The 26,275-nt window shown below is 42.6% G+C and overlaps 1 protein-coding gene across 9 annotated transcripts in view; it reads left to right on the top strand.

Annotated features, from left to right (window-relative positions):
• vps13b (vacuolar protein sorting 13 homolog B) overlaps positions 1-26,275 on the top strand; it is a 942,410-nt gene that overhangs the window by 481,188 nt on the left and 434,947 nt on the right. For all 9 annotated transcript variants that reach the window (XM_080194714.1, XM_080194711.1, XM_080194717.1 and 6 more), the window contains exons 20-21: positions 1,103-1,212; positions 9,605-9,752. In XM_080194714.1, the coding sequence (XP_080050840.1) occupies positions 1,103-1,212; positions 9,605-9,752 (258 nt within the window). The remainder of the gene's footprint in view (positions 1-1,102; positions 1,213-9,604; positions 9,753-26,275) is intronic.

The raw sequence follows: 26,275 nt of genomic DNA, 5'->3' as shown, positions 1-26,275 counted from the left end.
ATTATTTTCTACACTATTGAATTTGAACCTGTCAGTATCTTTTCAGTTGTATAAACCTCCGTTCATGAGAGTTTCTGTGAAAGTGTGCTTGTATACTTGAAACATTTGTTTTCTCAGCGATTAAAACTCAAGAGTGTTTAGAATGTTGTTAGGGGAATAATTGTCTCCCTATGCGCCCAAGCCATTGTGAATTGAAACCTGGCTGGTGTGAGACTGCAGTCTCGGTTGGGGGCGGGGGTGATCTCAGGGATAATTAATCAGTGTCTCCACCTGGATACAAAGCCTATGTGATTCATGTTGCCGTGGTGGTGAACTTAGGGAAAAGAAGAGTACAGAGGAAGCCATTGTGATATTGCATTATAGGTTTTCAGAACTTAATGTCTTTATATCACAGAGAAATTAGTCTGCCAAGGTCTGGGAATGAAAGAGCAGCGAGGGGCCGATAGTCTGTATGACACACCATGTTGTGGATGCTTGCTTGCAATCAGATTAAGAAAAACAAATTCATGGAGAGTTGAATTGAGGCTGGATGATTTGCTTAGCTTTAGCTACAGGGAGAAATCTCCAGGAAATCTTGCACCATGAAAGACAGTTTTGGAGTTAAAGGTTTCTAGGCTAGAAAGGAAAAGATCAGAAGTAATCCTCCAGGAGCTAAAAATCATTCTGGTAGAATTTAATCAAAGACAATGTAATGCATATTTAATAGTGGGTTTTCAAGTATATTAGAAATTTTATCTTGTGGTATGAAGTGTAGGTTGACGACGAAGATAATGTTGAGCCAATCGAGCTTTTAGCCTTTTGCAACACGAATCATCTTAAAAGTGAAATCTTGTTTTGTCATTGGTTCAGCGATTAACTGGATGTTCTTTTTAAAAGGTATCGTTCTATGGCAATTATAAAAAATAACATTGCCATCTTTAAGAATATGTGAACAGCTTTTTAAAGGTCCTTATGACTACTTTAACTTTAGAGAAATAGTATTCAGTTAAAGCTTCTCCCTTTCATTATGACATACTTTAGATTCAACTTGACTCTAATCTAATGGCTGAAATGTGATGCGTTGTTAGTAATTTAAACAATGATGTCTCACCTTCTCTTCTAGGAGCTGTTCTTTTGGCCAGCTTACAGGGAATTGCAGTCAATGTGGACCCTATCTTCTACACATGGCTTCTTCAGCAACCTCAGAAAGGGAATGTAAAACAAAGACAACAGGTAATGGGATTATGATGGGATCAGTATAAGAGTGCTATTTGTCTGCATTTAATTTGTCAGGGACATTGTGTTCTGTAACCAGTGAAATCAAATACCAAAGTGTAACCTATTGCCATCGTGATAAAGACAAGCCATAGATGTGTTTTAGTTGGGTTAAAATATATAAGAAATATTAGACCTTAGAATTTTCTTGCTCCCTGAAAATGCACCTACTGTCAGATTTTTTTGTTAGGCAAGGGAATCAAGAATTAAGAGGACAGACAGGAGAGTCGAGCTGAGAGCACAGCCAGATCAGTCTTGATCTTATTGAATGGTGGTGCAGGCTTGAAGGGCCAAATGGCCAGCTCCTCTTATCTTCTTATTTGCCTTGTTACTGTCTTATAGCCTGAAAAGCAATTGCACATTTTGCAAATAAGCCATTCTATTTTTTCGAGTTCTCATCTCTTGTGATCCTACTGACCCGAGATACCTGGCGTGATTAGCCTCGCACCTGGGAAAGCCACGAGGCTGATTTAAGTCTGTTTTAAAGCTGAATTAAATATTATTACTGAGCCCGGGTGCTATCACTGGTCTTCACCTGCAATGGGTGATGTGGTGGCCTCGTCAGTAGGAACTGGAGGTCCTTGAGGCTCCACTGGAAGGTCAGGGTTGCCCTGCCCCTGCTCCAGAAAAAGATAAATTTTGTGGGTCTCATGATGGGGAGAGTAGGGGAATGCCTGGAGAGTTGGACAGTGGGAGGATTAGGTGTCAGGGAACCATTCACAATGGTTCCTGAAAACTCTCGCTTTCAGCCTCCCATCCATTGACTCTGTCTACACTTGCTACTGCCTCAGCAAAGCAGCCAGCATAATCAAGGAATCCCATGCACCCTGGACATTCTCCCTTCCACCTTCTTCCATCAGGAAAAAGATACAAAAGTCTGAGACCACGTATCAATTGATTCGAGAATAGCTTCTTCCCTGCTGCTGCCAGACTTTTGAATGGACTTCCTTGCATTAAGTTGATCTTTCTTTATACCCTAGCTATGACTGTAACACTACTTTCTGCACTCTTTTGTTTCCTTCTCTATGAACGGTATGCTTTGTCTGCATAGCACGCAAGAAACAATACTTTTCACTATGTTAATTAATACATGTGACAATAAAAAATCGAGTCAAAAATCTTTCTGAAAATTTCAAGACTATTAACACACTTTAGATCGAGTATGTTTATGACTGCTACCTGTATTCAAAGTCACTTTTATGCTGTGAGAGGAACGTTGCTTATTTGGTTTTCCTAAACTATTTCTTTAATGCTCTGTTATCGCCATTTGGTTTATTCCTAATGTATCTACGACAGCTGAAATGGCAGATTCAAGTTCCTTTGGTTCATGTTTAATTGCACTACGTACCAAAGGGCAAGCTTTTTCCTTGTTAATATTCCAACCCTCCTCTGAATTCATTGACTTTTTATTGAGATACATTTCCCTGGATTCTAGCCATCCACAATACTTTACTGAAGGTCCCATTATTTGTGAACATTGTAGACTCCTTGACTCCAGGGTTTTGTAACTGTACTTCATTCTATTCTCATGATATTCAAACAAATGCACTCACACTTACAACATTAGTTACTGGCTCATGATTGGGCATGGGGATGTTGTCCAACTTCACCTCGACTGCAGTCTAGCTAAGATCATTCTGCAGTTTAAAACCACCTTGATATCAGGTGATTAAATTTGAGCCGTTGCAAATCAACAATTTTTACTGCATGAGCAAAGGGTACTGATTGGTTGACACATTGGCTCTGATTGGCTGAGGCATTGCCATGGCGAATGCACCAGAGAACTCTTGTCCCCCATACTTTTATTTAATTCAAAAATATCTGGACATGTTACTTTTATCTGCAGAGGGCTGGCCCCTGCATTTAATAGGTATAACTTCCAGTAACTTAGGAACATAGGAATTAGGAGCAGAAGTAGGCAAATTCAGCCCTTTCAAGCCTGCTCCGTCATTCAGTCAGATCATAGCTGATCTCTCCCTGATCTCAAATACACCTCCCCACCTGTTCCCCATATCCCCTTATCCTTTTTCATTAGAAATGTATCTATCTTCTTCTTGAAACCATTCCATGATTCAGACTCTACCATGCTATGGGGCAGCGAGTTCCACAAATTCAACAGCCTTTGCGAGAAGTAATTCCTCCTTATCTCAGTTTAAAATCTATTGCCTCTCAACCTATACCTGTGACCTCTTGTTCTAGACTGCCCCATAAGAGGAAACATTTGGTCTACGTTTACTTTATCAATCTCTGTTAAGATTTTATCGATCAGATCCCCTCTCATCCTTCTAAACTCCAAGAAGTACAAGACCAAACTGTTTAATCCCTCCTCATACATAAAGTGAGCCATATTGCAAATCCAACTGATAATCTTCATCTATTTTAAACATTGCATTTTGCATCAGCAAATGTTTGGATTTCAGAATATAAGGACAGGAATAGGCCATTCAGTCCTTTCAATCTATTTCAGTATTCAGTCAGATCAGGTTAATCTATCTCAACATCAATCTACTCAAGTTGGTTCTGTAACACTTAATACCCTTGCCCAGTAATCAATCATATGTTGTACCTAACCAACTTTAAAGTCTTCTGCAACGAAAGCAATGTTTCATGCATGTTCCGTGGTTTGAACGATATTTTTTCTTTACTTGGGCATTGCTGGCTAGGCCACAATTTATTGCCCATCCCTAGTTGCCCTCGAAAAAGTGGTGGTGAGCTGCTTTCTTGAACTGCTGCAGTCCAGGTGATGTCGGTGTGCCAACAGTGCTGTTAGGGAGGGAGTTCCAGGATTTTGAACCAGCTGCAATGAAGGAACAGTGATATATTTCCAAGTCAGGCTGGTGAATGACTTGGAAGGGCACTTCCATGTGGCATTATTCCCAGGTATTTGCTGACCTTGTCCTCCCAGATGGTCGTGGGTTTGGAAGGTGCTGCCGAAGGAATATTCCTGCAGTGCATCTGCTACTGTTTGCCATTGGCGGAAGGATTGAATATTTGTGAAATCAAGCGAACTGTTTTGTCCTGGATGGTGTTGGGCTTCTTGAGTTGTTGGAGCAGCATTCATCCAGGCAAGTGGGGAGTATTCTATCACACTCCTTGTTTGTGCCTTCTAAGTTATTGGATAGGCTTTGAGGAGTCAAGATGTGATTTACTTGCTATTGAATTTCTACGTGTGGACCTACTCTTGTAGCCACAGTATTTATATGGCTATTTTGTTTCTGTTTCTGGTCAATGGTAATCCCCAGGATGTTGATATTGGGGGATTTGGTGATGGTGATGCCTTTGAGTGTGAAGGTCCGATGATTAGATCCTCTGTTGTTGGAGACACAGATGCAGGAATAGACACAGCATGAATACCCTCACTCCAAATGATTCTTACAGTGAGCTGTAGTTTTGTGTACTGCACGAACCTGTAGATTCAAGTGCAAATTAAATTGAAATGCATATAGTTACAGAATCCCAGATGAATTCTTCAGTCTTTCATCAGCTATAACCACAAATTCAGCTTAAAATTAGATACAGTTCTCATTCGTATTACCTAGTGTATTAACGTTTTGCTCTTTGTAGTGCTGTGTGTTTCATTTGCTGTAATTGTGAAATGAATCCATCCTTTTAGGGGATACAGTTACAATAGTGAGCAGTCAGAGGAAATGTGAGATTATTATTTAAAAGAATAAATAATTGTCTTGGAGAAGACATGTTGAAATGCAAGTACGTTTATTGTTGCACGTCAACCAAAATGTTGAGGAATGGCCAAGAGTATGCAGTCTTTGTAAAAATCAGTCTCTAGCTCAGCAGAGCTTGAGGGTTCTGCTGAGATAGCTTGACTGATGTTGCCATTATAAACCATTATTACCAGTATCCAGCTACTTGGCTTGCAAGTCACAAATAACATTTGGACATACAAACAGCAAAGAAGCTTGTGAAGAAAAGGCTTGAAAGGGTGCACGTTGTGAAGGGGTTTGATACTACCCATTTCATAGAATCATAGAATCCCTACAATGCAGAAGGAGGTCATTCATCAGGCCTGCACCAGCAACAATCCCATCCAGGCCCTAGCCCCATGACCCCACGTACCCTGCTAATCTCCCTGACACGAAAGGGCAATTTACCATGGCCAATTTAACCTGGACAGCTTTGGACTGTGGGAGGAAACTGGAGCATTCAGTGGAAACTCAAGCAGACACCGGGAGAAAATTGCAAATTCCACACAGTGACCCAAGGCTGGAATTGAACCCAGGTTCCTGGCGCTGTGAGGCAGCAATGCTAAGCACTGTGCCACTCTGTCTGCAAATGATTTTGGCTGTCAGGCTAGAGTGGAAATGTATTTTCTTCAATGCAGTCTGAAACAAATAAAGACCAGTGGGATGATGATAATGCCCTTCTACGTAATTCACTCTGCTCACTCAGACTGCTCAGATGTTTTCCAAGTTTTTTAATTACTTTACTCAAGTACGCTGTGCTTAATAATGGTAATAATAGTCAGCTGTTGCTGTACTGTTTAAAAAATCCAATATCAAAACTAATGCTGCTATATATGCTGCTTGATCTGTTTGAGGGGAAAATAGTACACAAAGTATTTTCTTTATTACTACAGCAACTATTGTCAAAGAGTTGATTTGCCGCACATCACAAAAGATTTTCCTCATTCTAACAGTGTTTCTAAGGATTGAATTGTACACTAAGCTAAGCTTGCTCGTATGTCTTAAGGTCTGCTCCTATGTCTTAAGGTCTTGTAAAGGCAGGAGAATGAGGATAAGAAAAATATCAGCCATGATTGAATGGCAAAGCAGACTTGATGGGCCGAGTGGCCTAATTCTGCTCATATGTCTTATGGTCTAAGTAGTAAGTTCCATGCTTGCCCAAATGGGTGTTAACTTGTCTTCGATTGAAGCAATCATAATAAATGATCAGTTGTGTTCCGCAATTTGATCACTTAATAGTGACTGGTACTCAGGGAATGTTGCTTTGTAGGACTACCACCCATATAGCTGAGATGTTGAACAGCAGCCCTGTCTGTCTGTTCATGTGGGTGTTAAGATCCAACTGTGCTATTTGAAATGCCACCTGACAAAGGAGCAGCACTCCAAAAGCTTGTGATTTCAAAAAAACCTGTTGGACTTTAACCTGGTGTTGTGAGACTTCTTACTGTTTGAAATGAGCAGTGAGAATCTTAGCTGGGCTGTCAACTGCTGCCCAAGCAATACTGTAAGAAAATCTGCCAATAATTTCATTGCAGTTAGTGGGTCATTATTGTCACAGAATAGTTTTGTCCAGTTCATTATGTGAAGCATTTTGAGGGGTTTTTTTTGTTAAAGTGTTAAATGCAAGTATTTCTTTCTAAAACATGTGCCTAGCTAATCTTGTGTCATAATTTCAAACAAAATTGATTCTGAAACCGTTATCCTTGAAGTTCTTCATGAGTTATTTGGGGGAGACAGTGGAGTAGTGACAATGTCACTGGATTAGTAATACAGAAGCCCACACAAATGCTGTGGGGACACAGGTTCAAACCCCACCATGCAGCTGGTAGAATTTAATTGCAGTAAAATAAATGTGGAATATGAAGCTCATGGTGACCATGAAACCATTAGTGATTGTTGAGAAAATCCATCTAGTTGACTAATGTCCCCTTAGGGAAGGAAATCTGCTGTCCTTACCTCGTCTGATCTACATGTGACTTCAGAACCACAGCAACTTGGTTGCTTCTTAACTACCCTCTGAAATGGCTTCGGAAGCTGGTCAGTTGAAGGGCAATTAGGGATGGGCAACAAATGCTGTTCTTGCCAACAGCGGCCACAATCCATTAAATAATTTTAAAAAGTGAGCAAAACAAATAAATGCACTTCTTTGTTTGAAAAAAAAACCTTGTCCAGAAATAATTAAGAGGGCATAGACACAAGGCCATTTACATTGAATCTTTTTTTAAATTCATTCAAGGGATGTAGGACCCCTGGCTGGGCCAGCATTTATTGCCCATACCTGATTGCTCTTGAAAAGGTGGTGGTGAGATGCTATCTTAGAACAAAGAAAATTACAGCACAGGAACAGGCCTTTTGGCCCTCCAAGCCTGCACCGACCGTGCTATCCGACTGAACTAAAACCACCTACCCTTCCGGGGACGATATCCCTCTATTCCCATCCTATTCACGTATTTGTCAAGACACGTCTTAAAACTCACCATCATGTCTGCTTCCACCACCTCCTCTGGCAGTGAGTTCCAGGCATCCACCACCCTCAGTGTAAAAAAAAAACTTGTCTCGTACATCCCCTTTAAACCTTGTCCCTCGCACCTTAAACCTGTGCCCCTTTAGTAATTGACTCTTCCGCCCTGGGAAAAAGCTTCTGACGATCCACTCAGTCCATGCCCCTCATAATCTTGTAGTCTTCTATCAGGTTGCTCCTCAGCCTCCGTCATTCCAGTGAGAACAAACCAAGTTTCTCCAACCTCTCCTCATAGCTAATGCCCTCCATACCAGGCAGCATCCTGGTAAATCTTTTCTGTGTCTGCTCGTTCAGGTAGGGTGGCGACCAGAATTAAACATTATATTCCAAGTGTAGTCTAACTAAGGTTCTATAAAGCTGCAACATGACTTTCCAATTTTTAAACTCGATGCCCCAGCCGCCTGCATTGCCACTTGCAGTGACCTGTGTACCTGTACACTCAGATCCCTTTGCCTATCAATACTCTTACGGGTTCAGCCATTTACTATATATTTCCTATATTAGACCTTCCAAAATGCATTACCTCACATTTGTCTGGATTAAACTCCATCTGCCATCTCTCCGCCCAAGTCTCCAACCGATCTGTGTCCTGCTGTATCCTCTGATGGTCCTCGTTGCTATCCGCAAATCCATCAGCCTTTGTGTCGTCCCGCAAACTTACAAATCAAACCAGTTACATTTTGCTCCAAATCATTTATATCTATTACAAACGGCAAAAGTTCTAGCACTGATCCCTGAGGAAAACCACTTGTCACAGCCCTCCATTCAGAAAAACACCCTTCCACTGCTACCCGCTGTCTTCTATGATCGAGCCAATTCTGTATCTACCTTGCCAGCTCACCTCTGAGCCCAAGTGACTTCACTTTCTGTGTTAGTCCGCCATGAAGGCCCTTGCCTTATTGAAGTTCATGCAGACAACATCCACTGCCCTATTCCTATCAATCATCTTCGTCACTTCTGCAAAAACTCGGTCAAGTTAGTGAGGCATGACTCCCTTCACAAGACCATGTTGCCTTTCGCTAATACGTCCACTTATTTCCAAGTGAGAGTAAATCCTATCTCAAACAATCATCTCCAGTAATTTCCCTATCATTGAAATCTGGCTCACCGCCTGTAATTACCTTAATTAGTAAGAATAATGAAATTATTCTTGCCACCCTTCTTAAACAAAGGAACAACATTGGCTATTCTTCAGTTCTCTGGGATCTCCCCTATATCCAGTGAGGATACAGATATTTCTCTCAAGGCCCCAGCAATTTCCTCCTGTGCTTCTTTAAGTATTCTGGGGTATATCCCATCAGGCCCTGGGGACTTGTCCAACTTAATGTTTCTCAAGAACCCCAATACCTCCTCATTTTTGATCTCAGTCTTGAACTGCTGCAGTCATAGGATCCTACAGTGCAGAAGGAGGCCATTGAGGCTGCACCGACCACAGTCCCGTACATCATGCATTTACCTTAGCTAGTTCCCCCTGACACTAATGCATTATTTACCATAGCCAATCCATCTAACCTACACATCTTTGGATTGTGGGAGGAAACCCACGCAAACATGGGGAGAATGTGCAAACTCCACACAGACAGCGCCCCAAGCCAGGAATTGAACCCAGTTCCCTGGTGCTGTGAAGCAGCAGTGCTAATCCCTGTACCACCATGCTGCCCATGTGGTGTAGTTACACTCAGTGTTTCACTGGAGACATGTCACACAAAGGTTGAGACCTAACACTAAACAAAGATTTTAAAACAATGACCAAAGTCAGTGGTAGACATTTGAGAAATTTCTGAGAGACGGAGAGAGAAGTATAGAGGAGGTGAGGTTTAAGGAGAGGCAAAAACGCTCTGACTGTTAGCTGTAAGGATCTTTTTTGAAAAAAGGTTTGGGCGTTGTCAGTTCAGTTCTGAAAAAGGACCTGCAACCTTAAACAACCCAATAATTGCGTTAAATTATGTCATGTTAACCAGGAACTCATAAGGTGGCTGAGATGGAAAATATATGATGTCTTTTTAGCTGATGCTTCTTGAGGGCGAAGGCACATTGGAGCAGAGGGTATCTCTGTCTTTATAACTATGCGATACTTGAGCAGGGATTGATCTGGCCTGACACAGCGTTTTTCCTTTCCCCTTTGCAGCAACCTTCAGGAGCGATCCAATTAGTCTTACCAACAACAAGGAAAAAGGAGGATGAGTTATCTGTTGGCAGTACGCCTTTGGCAATGCAGCAGTCAAATCAGGCTTCTGAATATGCCAGCAGCCCTGTGAAAACCAAAACTGCAACAGGTAGGTTCTTCTTGTTTTACTTTGTACTTCACGTGTGATGTGATTAGCTGGAAAACGAGGTACTTGACAGTGCGCATGACAAATGTTGATCCAGGTCATGAGAAAATATGCATGGAATTTTGAACTAATATTGATCAGCTTTATTGAAGAAAATAAAGTATAACAGTAGAACGTGATCATAAAAGACTAAATTATAGATGGTCAATGAATTGACACTCGACAAAAATGTAATTGAAAGTGATTCAGGAAAGCATCATTTGATGGTCGAAGTCAAAACGCAACAGCCCCCTAACCTTAATTCATGACAATATTAAATCATGATGGTCAACCTATAAGCCCAGATAGATATTTAAGGCATTGTCCAAGGTGTTGCCACTCTCCACAAATGAGCATACAATGTTAATAGTATAATTAGCTATTATATTAGCAATTTTGAATGTATTAGCATTTTTGAAAAACCTGAGGGTGGAAAAGTCCCCTAGGCCAGATGGGATACATCCTAGGATACTTTGGGAGGCAAGGAATGAGATTGCGGAGCCTTTAACTTTGATCTTTGGATCCTCACTGTCCACGGGGATAGTGCCAGAGGACTGGAGAGTGGCGAATGTTGTTCCTCTCTTCAAAAAAGGAAATAGGAATGATCCTGGTAATTATAGGCCAGTTAGTCTTACTTCAGTGATCAGTAAGTTAATGGAAAGGGCCCTGAGAGATAGGATTTATGACGACTTAGAAAGATGCAGTTTAATCCAGGATAGTCAGCACGGTTTCATGAGGGGTAAGTCCTGCCCCACAAATTTGATTGAATTTTTTGAGGAGGTAACTAAGTGTGTGGATGAAGGTAAAGCAGTTGATGTCGTATACATAGATTTTAGTAAGGTGTTTAATAAGGTTCCCCATGGTAGGCTGATGAAGAAGATAAGGATGTGTGGGATAGAAGGAAATTTGGCTGATTGGATAAGTAACTGGCTGTCTCATAGAAGACAGAGGGTGGTTGTGGAGGGAAAATTTTCAGACTGGAAGCCGGTTACCATTGGTGTACCACAGGGGTCAGTGCTGGGTACTCTGCTTTTTGTGATATTTATCAATGTTCTCTGTTCTGAGCTGTGGAGCAATAAAATGGGCAAATAACATTGGTACTTCTACAGCTTCTCCCATGCTATCTTCACATTTATAATTATAAATCCACTGAATTTTAGATGGAATTTCCAACATTTCTCTCTTCACCAGTTCTGTCAAAATTTCCATTTCTCATATGAATGATTTATTGTATGTTTATGTGGCATGTACAGACATTTCATGGCTAGTTTGTGCTGTTTCTCTCACTGGCTTCTATCAGTCAGTACTCGGCATGTGAAGGCACATTATTAGTTTTTGTTGATATGGCTGAGGTGTTTAATCTCCTACCGTGGCTAATCTGTAAAATACTTTCTCCACACGTATAAAATGGTTTATTTAGATGTATTCTTTCCGATTTGATTTTCAATGTGAGACATTTTCACTTTTTTTAGCCTCGTGGGAGAGGGGGAAGGAAGAAAGAGGCGAACATCGTTGAAGTTCATTGGGCCACATTATTATTTTGTGTCTTTAGAAATGTTGAATTTACTCTCAGTAGATTTGGTTTTATTGAAACAATAGCTCTGTTAGGAATTAATTGTTTGTCTTGTCTCTGCATTTCTGTAGAGTGAGACTGAATGGCCTGCTTCTGTATTATAACCATTCTATACCCATAATTTGGAAACATATTTTATTTTCACTTAGCGACATAACTTAAGCATCAGACAGAGGATCTTTTGACCTATTGCGTTGGCTAGACCAGCCATGATCGTATTTAATGGCAGAGCAGGCTTGAGGGGCTGAATGGCCTCCTTCTGCTCCTATGTAGTATATTTGTATGTTTTAGGTGTGCGTTCGAGCTTTGTCTTCTAATCCAGTTTCCCTCTCTTTCGATGAAACCTTTGATACTTCATTGAACTAATTAACTAATTATCTCTTTAATGCTGTGATTCAGTGAATACTTTTGGTAATACCACTTATATTCTAATAACCCTTATTGTGAAAAATACTTTTCTGTTCTGCCCATTTGTTAGTGATGTTACAGGCCTGTGGAAATGACTGTTCAGTAATCATGTCCTCAAACCCTCCCACAAATTTAAAGCTCCTGGGTGGGATTTTCCAGCCAAGACTGGAAAATCCTGCCCGAGGGTCAATAGACCTTTGCATGGTCTGCCCCTGCCCACTATAATTCCTGTGGCAGGCGGAGTGGGAAAATTCCTCCTTTGAAAGTGTAGACCTTCTTATGGACATTGGCATTTACAGTAAGCACAAAGAATGGGGTGAGAGGGTTCAGATTCAAATAGCATGTGACACCAGTGTACATCTGCTAAGAAACCAGCACGAGTGGTTATGATTCATTTCTTTCCTCACTGCAAAATCCCATCAGCTGATCAGATGTTTCTGTCAGCTGGAGGAATCAGAACGCAATTGTTGTAATCAGTAAACAAAGAACAAAGATAATTACAGCGCAGGAACAGGCCCTTTGGCCCTCCAAGCCTGAACTGACCATGCTGTCTGACTTAACTAAAACCTCCTACCCTTCCAAGGACCATATCCTTCTATTCCCATCCTATTCATGCATTGTCAAGACGCCCCTTAGAAGTCACTACCATATCCACTTCCACTACCTCCCCTGGCAACGAGTTACAGGTACCCACTACTCTCTGTGTAAAAAAATCTGCCTCGTATATCTCCTTTAAACATTGCCCCTCACACCATAAACCTGTGCCCCCTAGTAATTGACTCTTCCACCCTGGGAAAAAGCTTCTGACTATCCACTCTGTCCATGCCTCTCATAATCTTGTAGACTCCTATCAGGTTGCACCTCAACTTCCGTCGTTCCAACCTCTCCTTGTAGCTAATACCTTCCATGCGAGGCAAGATCCTGGTAAATCTTTTCTGTACCCTTTCCAAAGCCTCCACATCCTTCTGGCAGTGTGGCGACCAGAACTGAACACTATATTCCAAGTTCGGCCTAACTAAGATTCTATTAGGAGGGAATTAAAAAAGCTGGATTTATTTATTTACTAGTGTCACAAGTAAACTTGCATCAACACTGCAATGAAGTTATTGTCAAAGTCCCCTAGTTGCCACACTCCGGTGCCTGTTTGGGTACACTGAAGGAGAATTTAGCATGGCCAATACACCTAACCCGCACATCTTTGGACTAAGGGAAGAAACTGGAGCACCCAGTGGGAATCCAGATAGACATGGGGAGAATGTGCAAACTCCACATAGATAATGACCCAAGTATGACTGAACCCGAATCCCTGGTGCTGTGAGGCAGCAGTGCTAACCACTGTGCCACCGTGCCGTCCCCCTGTGTGATGTCCAGGATCTTGCATAATCAACACTGATGAAAGATGTCTGACTTGTGTAAAACCTTTGCTGTTCTCTTCCATGTCTCATTGTTAGAGATGCTACATGGACAAATAGGGTGAGATTCTCTGGCCTCCCAGCCACATATTTCATAAGAACATAAGAACATAAGAAATAGGAGCAGGAGTAGGCCATCTAGCCCTTCGAGCCTGCCCCGCCATTCAATAAGATCATGGCTGATCTGTCGTGGCTCAGCTCCACTTTCCCGCCCTCTCCCCATAACCCTTAATCCCCTCTCTTATCAAGAACCCATCAACCTGCTTCTTAAAAATATTTAGCGAGGCAGCCTCCACCACTTCAACGGGCAGAGAATTCCAGAGATTCACCACCCTTTGAGTGAAGAAGTTCCTCCTCAACTCCGTTCTAAACCGCCTCCCCTTTATCTTGAGGCTGTGCCCCCTAGTCCTACTATCTTTTTTGAGCGGGAAGAGTCTCTCCACCTCTATCCTATCCATCCCATTCATCATCTTATACGTCTCAATGAGATCTCCCCTCATTCTTCTAAACTGAGTACAAGCCTAGTTTATTCAGCCTCTCCTCATAGCTCAACCCCCTCAACTCCGGTATCAACCTAGTAAACCTCCTCTGCACTCCCTCCAAGGCCAAAATATCCTTGCGCAGGTGCGGCGCCCAAAACTGCACACAGTACTCCAGCTGCGGCCTCACCAATGCCCTATACAGCTGCAGCAAGACCTCCCTACTTTTATATTCAATCCCCCTCGCTATGAAGGCCAGCATCCCATTCGCCTTCCTGACCACCTGCTGCACCTGCAAGCTGGGTTTTTGCGACTCATGCACAAGGACCCCGAGGTCCCTCTGCATCGTCGCCTGCTGCAGTTTTTCGCCCCGTAAGTAATAGTCCTTCCTACCATTCTTCCTACCAAAGTGGACCACCTCACACTTGCCAACATTAAATTCCATTTGCCATTTCCTGGCCCATTCGCCCAGCCTATCTAGATCCTTCTGCAGACTCTCCACACCCTCCGCACAATTTGCCTTTCCCCCAATCTTGGTGTCATCAGCAAATTTCGACACCCTACACTCGGTTCCCTCCTCCAGATCATCTATATAAATGGTAAATAGCTGAGGCCCCAGCACCGACCCCTGGGGCACCCCACTAGTCACCAACCGCCAATCCGAATAGCACCCATTGACCCCCACTCTCTGCCTCCTATTTGACAACCAATCCTCTATCCACGCTAACACCCTACCCCCAACTCCATGTCCCCTGACCTTCTGCAATAACCTCTTGTGAGGTACCTTGTCAAACGCCTTCTGAAAATCCAGAAAGACCACATCCACCGGCTCTCCTCTATCCACTGCCCTAGACACATCCTCATAGAACTCCAGTAAATTTGTCAGACACAACTTCCCTTTAATGAAACCGTGTTGCGTCTGCCCTATCAAGCAATTCCCGTGTTGTTTGCTAATGGCTGGATTGTCTGATCCCACCGCTGTCAGTAGAAATTCCCATTGACATTGCCTCAAGCTGACGGGAAATACCAGAGGTGCACTGCTGTTTGGACTGGAGAATCCCGTCGGTGTGAACGGCCGGAAAACTCAGGTCGTGGAGGCACTGTTTGCTCAATCATGTGGAAAAACCATTCTGCTTTGTTGAGTCTTGTGTGGACGTCAATCTCTAAGTTGCCCTCCCTTCCTTGGTAGGGGAGGTGGCCAAAGTCCTGTTGTCTGTTTTTGAAGGGAGGACCGCGTTGCCATGTAGGCATTACTGCCTTGATCTTCTTGCAACTAACGTGTAGATTATAAATTGACACCATCATTCTCAAGACTGGTTGTCGCTTGGTGGACGATGTGTGATTCTTTCACCTGCAAGATGATATATCGTCTGGAAAATGTAGTTCCATCAATTGTTGGAGTTGCCATAGGATACCAAAACCTGCACCCACACTCATGATGAAGAATGAGGAGAATATGTAATCTTGCTGTACAATACAACAGTGAGGATGGGAAGACCATGAATTTTTCTGGATAAAGATAAATGATGCATCAGGGCAGCACGGTAGCACTGCTACCTCACAGCTCCGGGGCATAGCTCGGCACAACATCGAGGGCCGAAGAGCCTGTAATGTTCTATGTTCTACCTTTCATGACCTTGAGATGTCCCAAAGCGTTTTAAAGCCAGTGAAGTATTTTTGAAGCAATCCAAAGTAGTTGTGAAATGTAGCAGCCAATTTGTGCACGGATTTGTTTCACAAACAGCAGGGGAATAATCTGTTCTTTGTGATGTTTGTTGTGGTAATATTAATTGCCAGGACACAGGGAGAAATAGTCTTCAAATAGTGCCATGGAATATTTTATGTCCATCTTGGAGCATGGGTTTAACATGGCATCTGATGGATGGTACAGCACTCTCTCTGCACTGCACTGAAACATCAATCTGGATTATGTCACAGGTCTCTCGAATGGGACTTGAGCTCACAACCTCCAGAGGCAAGAGTGTTGTCCTCAGGCATTGCTCACCCATGACAAATGTATACAAAGTTCATGAGGGGCTATCACCATAGTGGGCTTTGCGTGTAACTTAAAATTGAAATTCAAAAGCACTGCAAGCTACATATTACTGTCCAAAATCAGATATTGAAGTATTAGTGAAATAGCCAATAAAGTGAATAAATTTTGCTCCCTTAACAGTCAGAAAATATAGTGTGTTCCTAATATCAGTTAATTATAAGGAGGCAGTGTTTTTTGTCATTATGGAAGCAGTTGTATAATTTGTAGTAACCTGAGTACAACCTAGTATAAACAGAATGATTGCTTTTCTGGAAAAAAACAAACCCCCATAGTTAACAATTACTGTATTGTGGAACAGATGTAAAAGTCTGAAGTATTTCCTGTTGTAATTGAATTTGGCACAAGGGCTTAAGAAATTATTGTAATTATGACACTCAGCTGGAGAAACCTGCGTTGCAGGGAGAGTGCAGTTTCATTTACAGGTTGATTTTAACGCCTGAAGTACTTCAAAGGTTTTTGTGTACGTCTGCTGTTTAGTTAAGTGTTTAGTTTCTGAGCAAGTGACATATAGAGTACAAAATTAATATTCAGCTAATAAAATCTGTGATTTCCTTTTTCATCTGAATGGTGAATTAAGTTTCACCGCAAACTTAGAAGTCATTAGTCCTTACTTGGCATCTTCCGCACATTCATTTGTTTACTCCCACTGTTCAGAATGATGCTGTCATTTCAGGGTTTAATTTCTCACTGAAGTAACTTTTGTGGCAAAGAATTTATGCCTAATGAATGAAATCTGTTAACTTGATGATGGCAACAAATAATTAAATACTCCTAATCCACAAGAAAGCATGGAATCAGAAAATACCCTTTGGCCCACGCAGCCTGCTGCTCAACAATCCAAGTTGCCTCCTATTTGTTTAATTCCTGAATTTGCAGAAAATGTATACCCAAAGGGTGATCAAGCAAAACTACATATATCTATCAATTCTTACAATTCCATTGATTAGTCAATGCCATTACTTTCCACACTCCATTGTCCCCTTCCCTTGGCCCCCCCACTTTCCCTTGGCCACCCCCCCCCTCCCCCTGCTATTCCCTAGGCCCCGCCCACTTCCCTTGGCCGCCCTCTTCCCTGCCCCCCCCCCCCCCCCCCCCCCCCCACCTCCTTGCCTTGGCCGCCCTCTTCCCTAGCTGCCTTTGCTCCCTTTCCCCCCTTCCTTCTTTCCTTTCACAAATGTGAAAAAATTCAGTTGTGAGTTCCTAATCTCAACTCAGTCATAAGATTGAGTTCTTGTTCGTTGGATTGTGAAGCAAGCTGGCAATGGATTCCACAAAAATAAATGCAGTTGTGATTTTCATGGCTTTATACATGTGCTGTCGTAAGAAACAGGTGCTTTTGCTTCAATTTTTTTTTCAATAAGGTACTTAATGTTTTAGCTTGGAAAACACGTACATACATGTTAGTTCTGTTTGTTTAAGTCTGTTGTCAGAATTGCTTAGGGATTTCCTGAAAATGAATAAGTAATTTGAAGATTAGCTAATTCTTTCTTTCTCATTCAGTGTCGTTCTGTAGGGCGGAAAAAAACCCCGATGTTTAAATTGTAAATTGGTGAGACTTTTGTGGCTTCAGACTATTTAAGCACAAAATGTCACGTTTATATATAGAATATAAATTCTATATTTATTATTAAATATAGAATTTCTCACCAAAGACAAGAGCAGGGAAGAAGTGCCTGTCTGCGGGACCACTCTGATAGATTCAGCTGTTTTGTGGTTCACGCTTTCGATTGCCTTGATTTATTTTTCATGAAGGTGACTGCATGTTTCTCTGTAACTGAAGATAAAAGAATGAAAGACTTGCATTTAGATAGTTTTATATTGACCAGCTGACCTCCCAAAGTCGGTAAAGTGCTTTTTAAGTGTGGTCATTGTTGTACGAAATATGGCAGCCAATTTTTTCTTAGTAAACTCCCCCAACCAGCAACATGAGAGTGATGTTAATTAGCAAAGAACAAAGAACAACCCAGCACGGGAAACAGGCCCTTCGGCCCAACGAGCCCGCGCTGCCGCATCCTCCTACACCTACCCTGCCCTGCGTGTCTGCGAGTGGAACCCCTAACTTAGCCAGATTCAGGGGAGACTAGTGTCAATTTGGTATACCAATCAGCCTAAGAGCACATCTTTGGGGTGTGGGAGGAAACCGGAGCACCCGGAGGAAACCCACGCAACCACAGGGAGAATGCGCAAACTCCCACAGACACAGGCCCAAATCCATGTATCTGCACAGCTAGCAGTGCTAGTCACTGAGCTGTTGCGGCACCCGTCTACCGGTCCAGGATCAAGCACACGCACCGACACGAAGTACTAGGCCACTCCCGGAACCTCCAAGAGCAGCCCTCGCACGACCCACCGTGTGCATGCCCCTTGTTTGACAATAAGGTGGACCTCCACCTGCGGAATAAAAAGACAAAAACGTTAACACATAAGTCTGCATTTCCGGTGTCTCCCGAGGCTCTGACCCTATTTCATACCCCCTACTATAACCCTCCATCCTTGTTTCGCTCGTGTGTCTATCTAAGTAAACCTTAAACAAGTCCAACGTTCCTGCCTCCACCACCCTACTCGGTAGCGCGTTCCATACCCCCACGACCCTCTGCGTGAAGAACCTTCCTCTCACATCCAAATTATACTTCTCCCCCCTCACCCTTAGATCATGACCTCTCGTAATTGTACCCAGTCTAGGGAGCAGCCTCTCACTATTGACTCTATCTATTCCCTTCAGTATCTTATATACCTCTATCATGTCTCCCCTCAATCTCCGTCTTTCCAAGGAGAAAAGTCCCAGTTTCTCCAACCTTTCCTCGTAACTCAGTCCTTCCATGCCAGGCAACATCCTGGTAAACCTCCTCTGCACCCTCTCCAGAGTCTCCACGTCCTTCCGGTAGTAAGGCGACCAGAACTGGACGCAGTACTCCAAATGCGGTCTAACCAACGTTCTGTACAACTGAAGCATTAGACGGCAGCTCCTATACTCTATACCCCTTCCTATAAAGGCCAGCATTCCATAAGCTTTCCTCACAACCTTCTCCACTTGTGTCGCAACCTTCATAGACTTGTGAACCTGCACTCCCAGGTCCCTCTGTATTTCTATACTCCTAATCGGTCTACCTTTTATCATGTAGCTCCGCTCTGCATTATTCCTTCCAAAATGCATCACCTCGCATTTGTCAGGATTAAATTCCATCTGCCACCTATCTGCCCAATGTACCAACCTATCTATATCTTGCTGTATCACCTGACATTCCACCTCAGTATCCGCCAACCCTGCCATCTTGGTGTCATCCGCAAACTTGCTGATCACACCACGTACGCTCTCTTCCAAGTCATTTATGTATACTACAAAGAGGAGAGGTCCCAGTACTGAGCCCTGCGGCACACCACTGGTCACTGGCCTCCAGCACGAAAAGGTCCCCTCAACAACTACCCTCTGTCTCCTATTGCCCAGCCAGTTCTCAATCCACCTAGCTACCTGTCCTTGTATCCCATGCGCCTTAACCTTTTCTACCAGCCTACCATGAGGGACTTTGTCAAATGCCTTACTGAAATCCATATAGATGACATCAACGGCTCTCCCATCGTCAACCGTTTTTGTCACCTCCTCAAAGAATTCTACCAGATTCGTAAGGCAAGACCTCCCTCTAACAAAGCCATGTTGCGTATCCCTAATCAGATCGCAACGCTCCAAATGCTCATACGTCCTACCCCTAAGTATTTTTTCCATTAATTTCCCTACCACCGATGTCAAACTCACCAGTCTATAATTTCCAGGGTTATCCCTACTACCTTTTTTAAACAGCGGTACCACATTTGCTACCCTCCAGTCTTCTGGGACCTCACCTGTGTCCAAAGAAGAGACAAAGATTTGCGCCAGAGGCCCAGCAATTTCATCTTTCACCTCCCTAAGCAGCCTGGGATAAATACCATCAGGCCCCGGAGCTTTATCCGTCCTTATGCTACCTAAAAGCCCTAGCACTTCCTCCCTTGTAATAGATATTTCCTGCCACTGATCCACAGCTCCCTCCAAGACACTGCACGACACCGAACCCCTCTCCTTCGTGAATACCGACGCAAAGTATTCATTCAGGATCTCCCCCATTCCCTCCGACTCAATACATAACTCCCCACTTTTGTCCCTAAGAGGACCAATTTTCCCTCTAACTACTCTCTTGCTCCTAATATAGGAATAAAATGCCTTTGGATTTTCCTTAATCCTATCAGCCAAAGCCATTTCATGCCCTCTCTTCGCCCTTCTAACTCCCCTTTTTAGCTCCCTCCTACTCTCTCTATATTCCTCCAGCGCACTCTCCGTACCCAGTTGTTTCGACCTAACATACGCCTCCCTCTTCTTCCTTACTAAGTCTTCGATACCCCCTGTAATCCACGGCTCTCTAATCTTACCTTTCCCATCCTTCCGCTTAACCGGAACATGCCTTTCCTGCAACATTTTCAGTTTGCCCTTAAAAGCCTCCCACTTGCCAACCGTGGACTTGCCAGCTAACAGTCCCTCCCAATCAGTGCCCTTCAGCTCCCTCCTAATATGGCTATAGTGCGCTTTCCCCCAGTTCAGCACCCCCCCCCGTTTGGCCGGCACTCATCCCTTTCCATTTTTATCCTAAAGTAGATGGACTTGAGGTCACTGTTAGCCACATGTTCGCCTACCTCAACCTCAACCACCTGCCCCGGCTCATTACCCAACACTAAATCCAGTATAGCCCCTTCCCCAGTCGGGCTAGTTACATACTGCTCTAGGGACCCTTCCAAAACACATTTTACAAACTCATCTCCCTCCGTACCCCCAACTCTAGGCCCCCTGCAATCCACTCCAGGAAGATTAAAGTCACACACTACAACCACCCTATTCTTCCTGCACCTATCCAAAATGTAGGATAAATGCCACCATTTGACAACAAAAGGGTTCTCAGTTCTAATGTCTCGTCCTAAAGGCAGCATTGCCAACTATGCAGCACTCCCTCAGCATTGCACTGGAGTGTCAATCCTTGGTTCTTGTCTCACGTCCTGGAGGGGGACTTCATTCTGGAAGATTCTGATTCAGGATTAAGGGTGCTACCAACTGAGCCATGGCTAAGGTACATGTATTCATTTGTGGGACATGAGCGTCGCTGAATGGCCAGCATTTACTCCCCATCCCCCATTGCCGTTGGGAGGGCAATTGAGAGTCAACCATATTGCTGTGGCTCGGGAGTCATATGCAGGCCAAACCAGGTAAGGACAGCAGACTTCCTTCCCTAAAGGACATTGGTGAGCCAGATGGGTTTTTCTGACAATCACCCCTTTCATGGTAATCAGTAGATTTTTAATACAAGATACTTTTTATTGAATTCAAATTCCACCATCTGCCGTGTCCCCAGAACATTAGCTGAGTTTCTGGATTAATAGTCTATAGCGACTATAGCCACTAGGCCTTCACCTCCCCAAACATCTATGGAATTCCAATTTGTGGAGTCATTTTAACTCATTCTTTTTTAACTGCCCATGCACACATATTCCCAATGAATGGTTAGAATATTTTTAAATTCATTCATGGTAAATGGACGTTGCTGGCTGGCTAGCATTTATTGCCCATCCCGTTTGACCGTGAGCTGACTTCTTGAATCGCTGCAGTCCATGTGCTGTGGGTTGACCCACAATGTCATTAGGGACGTAATTCCAAGATTTGTGACCCAGCGACTGTGAAGGAACGGCAATATATTTCCAAGTCAGGACAGTGAGTGCTTGGAGAGGAACTTGCAGATGATGGTGTTCCCGTGTACCTGCTGCCCTTGTCCTTCTAGATGGAAGTGGTATTGAGTTGAAAGTTGCTGTCTAAGGATCTTTGGTGAATTGCTTCAGTGCATCATGCAGATAGTACACACTGCTGCTACTGAGCGTCAGTGGTGGAGGGAGTTGTAGTGTACTTCAAGGCTGTATAAACTTCTAAAATCTGTCTGCTAAGTGCCTTCTTTTGGATTCTCCCTAACTTCGTAGTGCTATGCTGAAAGGCAATATTTAAATCTAGTGCTAAAGCATTTATATTTTACAGATAATGTGCTGTTGTTTTGCTTACGTAACCAAGGTTCAGCAACCTATTTTGAGTGATGACTCCAAAGATGTAAGATAAAAAAAACTGCTGTAATTAACAGCAGTTCATTGTGGGTTGTGTGATGCAGTAGGTTCAAAATTGTGTTTGCACCTCAGGGGCCTTTATGTTTAAAACTGATTCAGGCTAATAGCAGCCAGCTGTAAGGACACAGTACTTAGTAGAGTGTGTTTGCTAATTTATTTTTCTTTTTTCACCTTTCCTCTCCATACCTTCCCTTGCTTGAAATGAAAACTTGAAATGAGACTCACACCAGCTTATTTGACTGTGGAGAATGTTAGAGCCAAGCCAAATCTTATTATTGCTGTCTGTAATCTTATTACAGACGAACCTATACTTATAAAGCGTTTGTGCGTAATGAGTAGAAGAGAGAATCCTTGCTGATAGTGCCTATTCTATGCTCAGGAGCTGAGCTTGTTTGTTGTGCTCTAATTGCTCTGTTACATTTTTAACTTGGTATGGCAGGCCTGTAGTGTTACAATAATTGGCACACTTATTCAAAAGAAAGCTATTGAATATGGATCCGAACCCACAACAGTGGCGAGCCTTGTGACAGTAACTGCCAATTCAATCAGTGGGAGTGGTATGCATTAAAATAACTCATGATAATGTTGTTCTAGTGTTGGGACTAAGACACATTGTTGAGATTAAATTGAATTTTACATCTAAACTGTCCAAAATTTTTTGAGCGCTGACACTGACATTGGGCCAGAATTTCCCATCAAGGAATAGCAAGTTTAATTGTCCGTAGCTTCATAACTGGTGGTGAGAAAGAGAAACTGGCTGAACTATGAATTGATACAAGTTGCTGCATAACTCCATTAACAGTCTCACAAAAGTGGCAGTTATCAGGGTCTACAGAGATGGCAACAAAATGCAAATATTGCTGAAAAAGTATATTTGTCAAAGCTTTTCATCTTGCACTCATCAGGACAGTCACAAGAGTACAATGTAAAGGAAAGAACAATGAGCAGAAAGTGCTAATTGATTGGCAAGTCGACTCTGATTGATAGAGGTGTTGCCATGGAGAATGCAACAATTAATGGTGACTGGCAGTTAACTGCCAAGGATTGTTTGAAAATTTAAACCAGGTAGCTTATATCAGATTGGTCAAGGCATTGCCCTCAGGAATGAACCAACAAATGACTTTCACTTATTCAGTTGTAAATATTCCTGTTTTATTGATCACATTTGCTTATTATTATGAGGAATGCCCATTACAGAGAATTTCACAGAATGTGCAATGCTAAAACAGACCAATGGCAGGTGGAGTTTAATTTAGACAAATGTGAGGTAATGCATTTTGGTAGATTGAAGCAGAGCAGGATTTACTCAGTTAATGGTAGGGCATTGGGGAGAGTTACAGAACAAAGAGATCTAGGAGCACATGTTCATAGCCTCTTGAAAGTGGAGTCGCAGGTGGACAGAGTGGTGAAGAAGGCATTCGGCATGCTTGGTTTCATCGGTCAGAACATTGAATACAGAAGTTGAGATGTCTTGTTGAAGTTGTACAAGACATTGGTAAGGCCACACTTGGAATACTGTGTGCAATTCTGGTCACCTTATTATAGAAAGGATATTATTAAACTAGAAAGAGTGCAGAAAAGATTTATTAGGATGCTACCAGGATTTGATGGATTGAGTTATAAGGAGAGGCTGAATAGACTGGGACTTTTTTCTCTGGATTGTAAGAGGCTGAGGGATGACCTTATAGAGGTCTATAAAATAACGAGGGGCATAGACAAGGTAGATAGTCAATATCTTTTCCCAAAGATAGGGGAGTCTAAAACTAGGGGGCATAGATTTAAGGTAAGAAGCGAGAGATACAAAATTGTCCAGAGGGGCAATTTTTTCACACAGCATGGTGAGTATCTGAAACAAGCTGCCAGAGGTAGTAGTAGAGGCGGGTACAATTTTATCTTTTAAAAAGCATTTAGATAGTTATGTGGGTACAATGAGTGTAGAGGGATATGGGCCAAATGCGGGCAATTGGGATTAGTTTAGGGATTTTAAAAAAATTGGTGGCATGGATAAGTTGGGCCAAAGGGCCTGTTTCCATGCAGTAAACCTCTATGACTTTATGACTCTATTTGTCCAACAGGCCCACACCGGTCCACATCTGTCCCTTCCCACCTTTCTTCTGCTTACCCCATCAAAGTAACCCCCTTTTCCTTTTAGCTTTATGCACATATCTAGCTGCATTTTAAATGTATCAATTAACTGTATTTCACCGCATGCGGCATAGTAGTACAGTGGTTAGCACTGCTGCCTCACAGTGCCACGGACCTGGGTTCGATTCAGCCTTGGTTCCCTGCCTGTGCTGAGTTTGCACGTTCTCTCTTTGTCTATGTGGGTTTCCTCCGGGTGCTCTGGTTCTTCCCACAGTCTGAAAGATGTGTAGGTTAGGTGGACTGGCCATCGTAAACAATGGGATTACAGGGATAGGGTGGAGGCTCGGGCCTGGGTGGGATGCTCATTTGATACAGACTCGATGGGCTGAATGGCCCCCTTCTACACTGTAGGGATTCTATAAATTGATGGAGTTAAATTCCTAAAATAAAATTTGGCAAAAACCATATGAATATGTTCAGTCTGCATCAGTGCGGAGAAGCTCTTAATTGGAACTGAAACAAAAATATACTTTGGAAACTGCTTGTCAATTAATTGTTAAATTTGCTGCTGTGAGGTGATTAGAAAAATAAAAACAAACTAAAATGGAACTGTGCAATTTTGCATCAAATCTATATTAACACAATAAATTGTGCTGGCTTAATTTGTTTGCAAAATATACTTTTTTAGGATGGGCAGGAAAGTTTGTCTCAGAAAAACAAAGAACATTTGGGAAGTGGACAAACCATTCTGTCTTTTTTGAAAGGGTGAAGGTGGTTAAATACTAATCTCACTCTACAGAATTAAGTGGTTCCTTAGGTATTTATACTTGAGAATGAGAAAACTGAAGTTTTTCTGATTTATTAATTACTCACATCACATTTAAAAATTTGCCTGGGCAAAATACAGACTTCTTCTCCTGTCCTGAATGGCACTACTTGAGTCCAGAAGTAACAGATAAATTTTCCCCTCAAATCGTATTTTAGTGTCTCATTAGAGGAAGGATTGCAGGCAGGTTGCTAAATTTGGGGAAAAATCAATCCCTTAATTCTGGACTCAACACACCGTAATCCCCAGGAACTGACTAACTCTGAGCAGTATCAGAGTGGAACTTGCCATGTAAACACTGTAGTACTGGAGTTTGTCAGAATCTGGCTGAAGTCGCACTTTAAGTAACAAATGGGGGAAAAAGAAAACAAGCTGGCTTGCAACCAGATCACATGTGCAGATGAGCAAGCCTTCCCACTGAGAAATTCCATTTCCTGGAAATGGACTTGGAAAAACAAACAAATAGTGCCATGTAGTAGCAATTCTTAAAAAAAAAGTTACATAATTTTATCTGGCATTAAGACATTTAAAGCATGTTGCACTCCTTCAGCGTATCTGCATGGCTCATCACCTGCCAGCAGACATCTACCAGCAACAGTGTAAATGGAAGGAAGTATTTCTGACCAAAGAAATCCCATTGCCTCTGGCTTTATGAACTTAATTGAGCAATCAAGCTCTCCAACTTTATATGCTGCTGTAACCTAAAAACAACCACCAACAAACCGTTTTTGTAGGATTAACTGCAAAAAGTACATTTGAAGTTCCAAGAACATCAAGCCAAACACTGCTACGCTGATGAAATAGACAGTGACGCTCCCCATAGTGACCACAGCTTTTAACAAGAAAACTTCCAGTTAATTGTTGAAATAAAGGCATGGAAAGATTTTGTGTTTTAAGACTTTTGCTGTATCAATAAACTAAAAGCACTAATGACTAGACACCACTTTGTAGGCAATTTATACTTTAAACCATGGAACAAAAAAACACCTCTTACTTTTGTTTTCTTGGTGAGTGCACCCCTTGCCACCATGAAGTATATGTTGGCTGGAGTAGAAGATCTGCCAGCATGAACAGCTGGAATGTCCTGGCCATTTTTGCTGTCTACCTCCAGCAGGAATGCTAGTGTTAATGGCAACTGCTGAGAGATTTTGTTTTTTGCTTTCTCTGGAGACCACGGCAATGACATGGCGAAACACAAAATCTCACCATGTAGTGGGGTCAGTATTAACATGGCTTATAATTCTCCACCAACCTAGGATTACTACCTCCAATGATTGGCAGTTGATGAGCTGGCATTCATCACAACTTGATGGAAGTTAATTGCCTGCTAGCTGGGATCAGCTAGTTTTCAATGAGCCCTCTGGGGTTCAGTTAGCCCTAAACCTACGTGAGCAGCTGTATGCTAACCGCGGGTCAACTGGCCTCCAGCCTGCAGAGTAGCCAGCCATATGTGCTCTAACCATGATCAAGTGGGATGTTTGTTTTGGGCCAGTGATGGTAATGTCATTGAATGCTGAACAGTGGA

Source organism: Carcharhinus amblyrhynchos, chromosome 8 (assembly GCF_965287045.1).
Source record: "Carcharhinus amblyrhynchos chromosome 8, sCarAmb.v2.hapA, whole genome shotgun sequence".
Classification (NCBI taxonomy): domain Eukaryota; kingdom Metazoa; phylum Chordata; class Chondrichthyes; order Carcharhiniformes; family Carcharhinidae; genus Carcharhinus; species Carcharhinus amblyrhynchos.
Note: the sequence above shows the minus strand (reverse complement) of the source record. Positions and strands in the feature narration are given on the sequence as shown.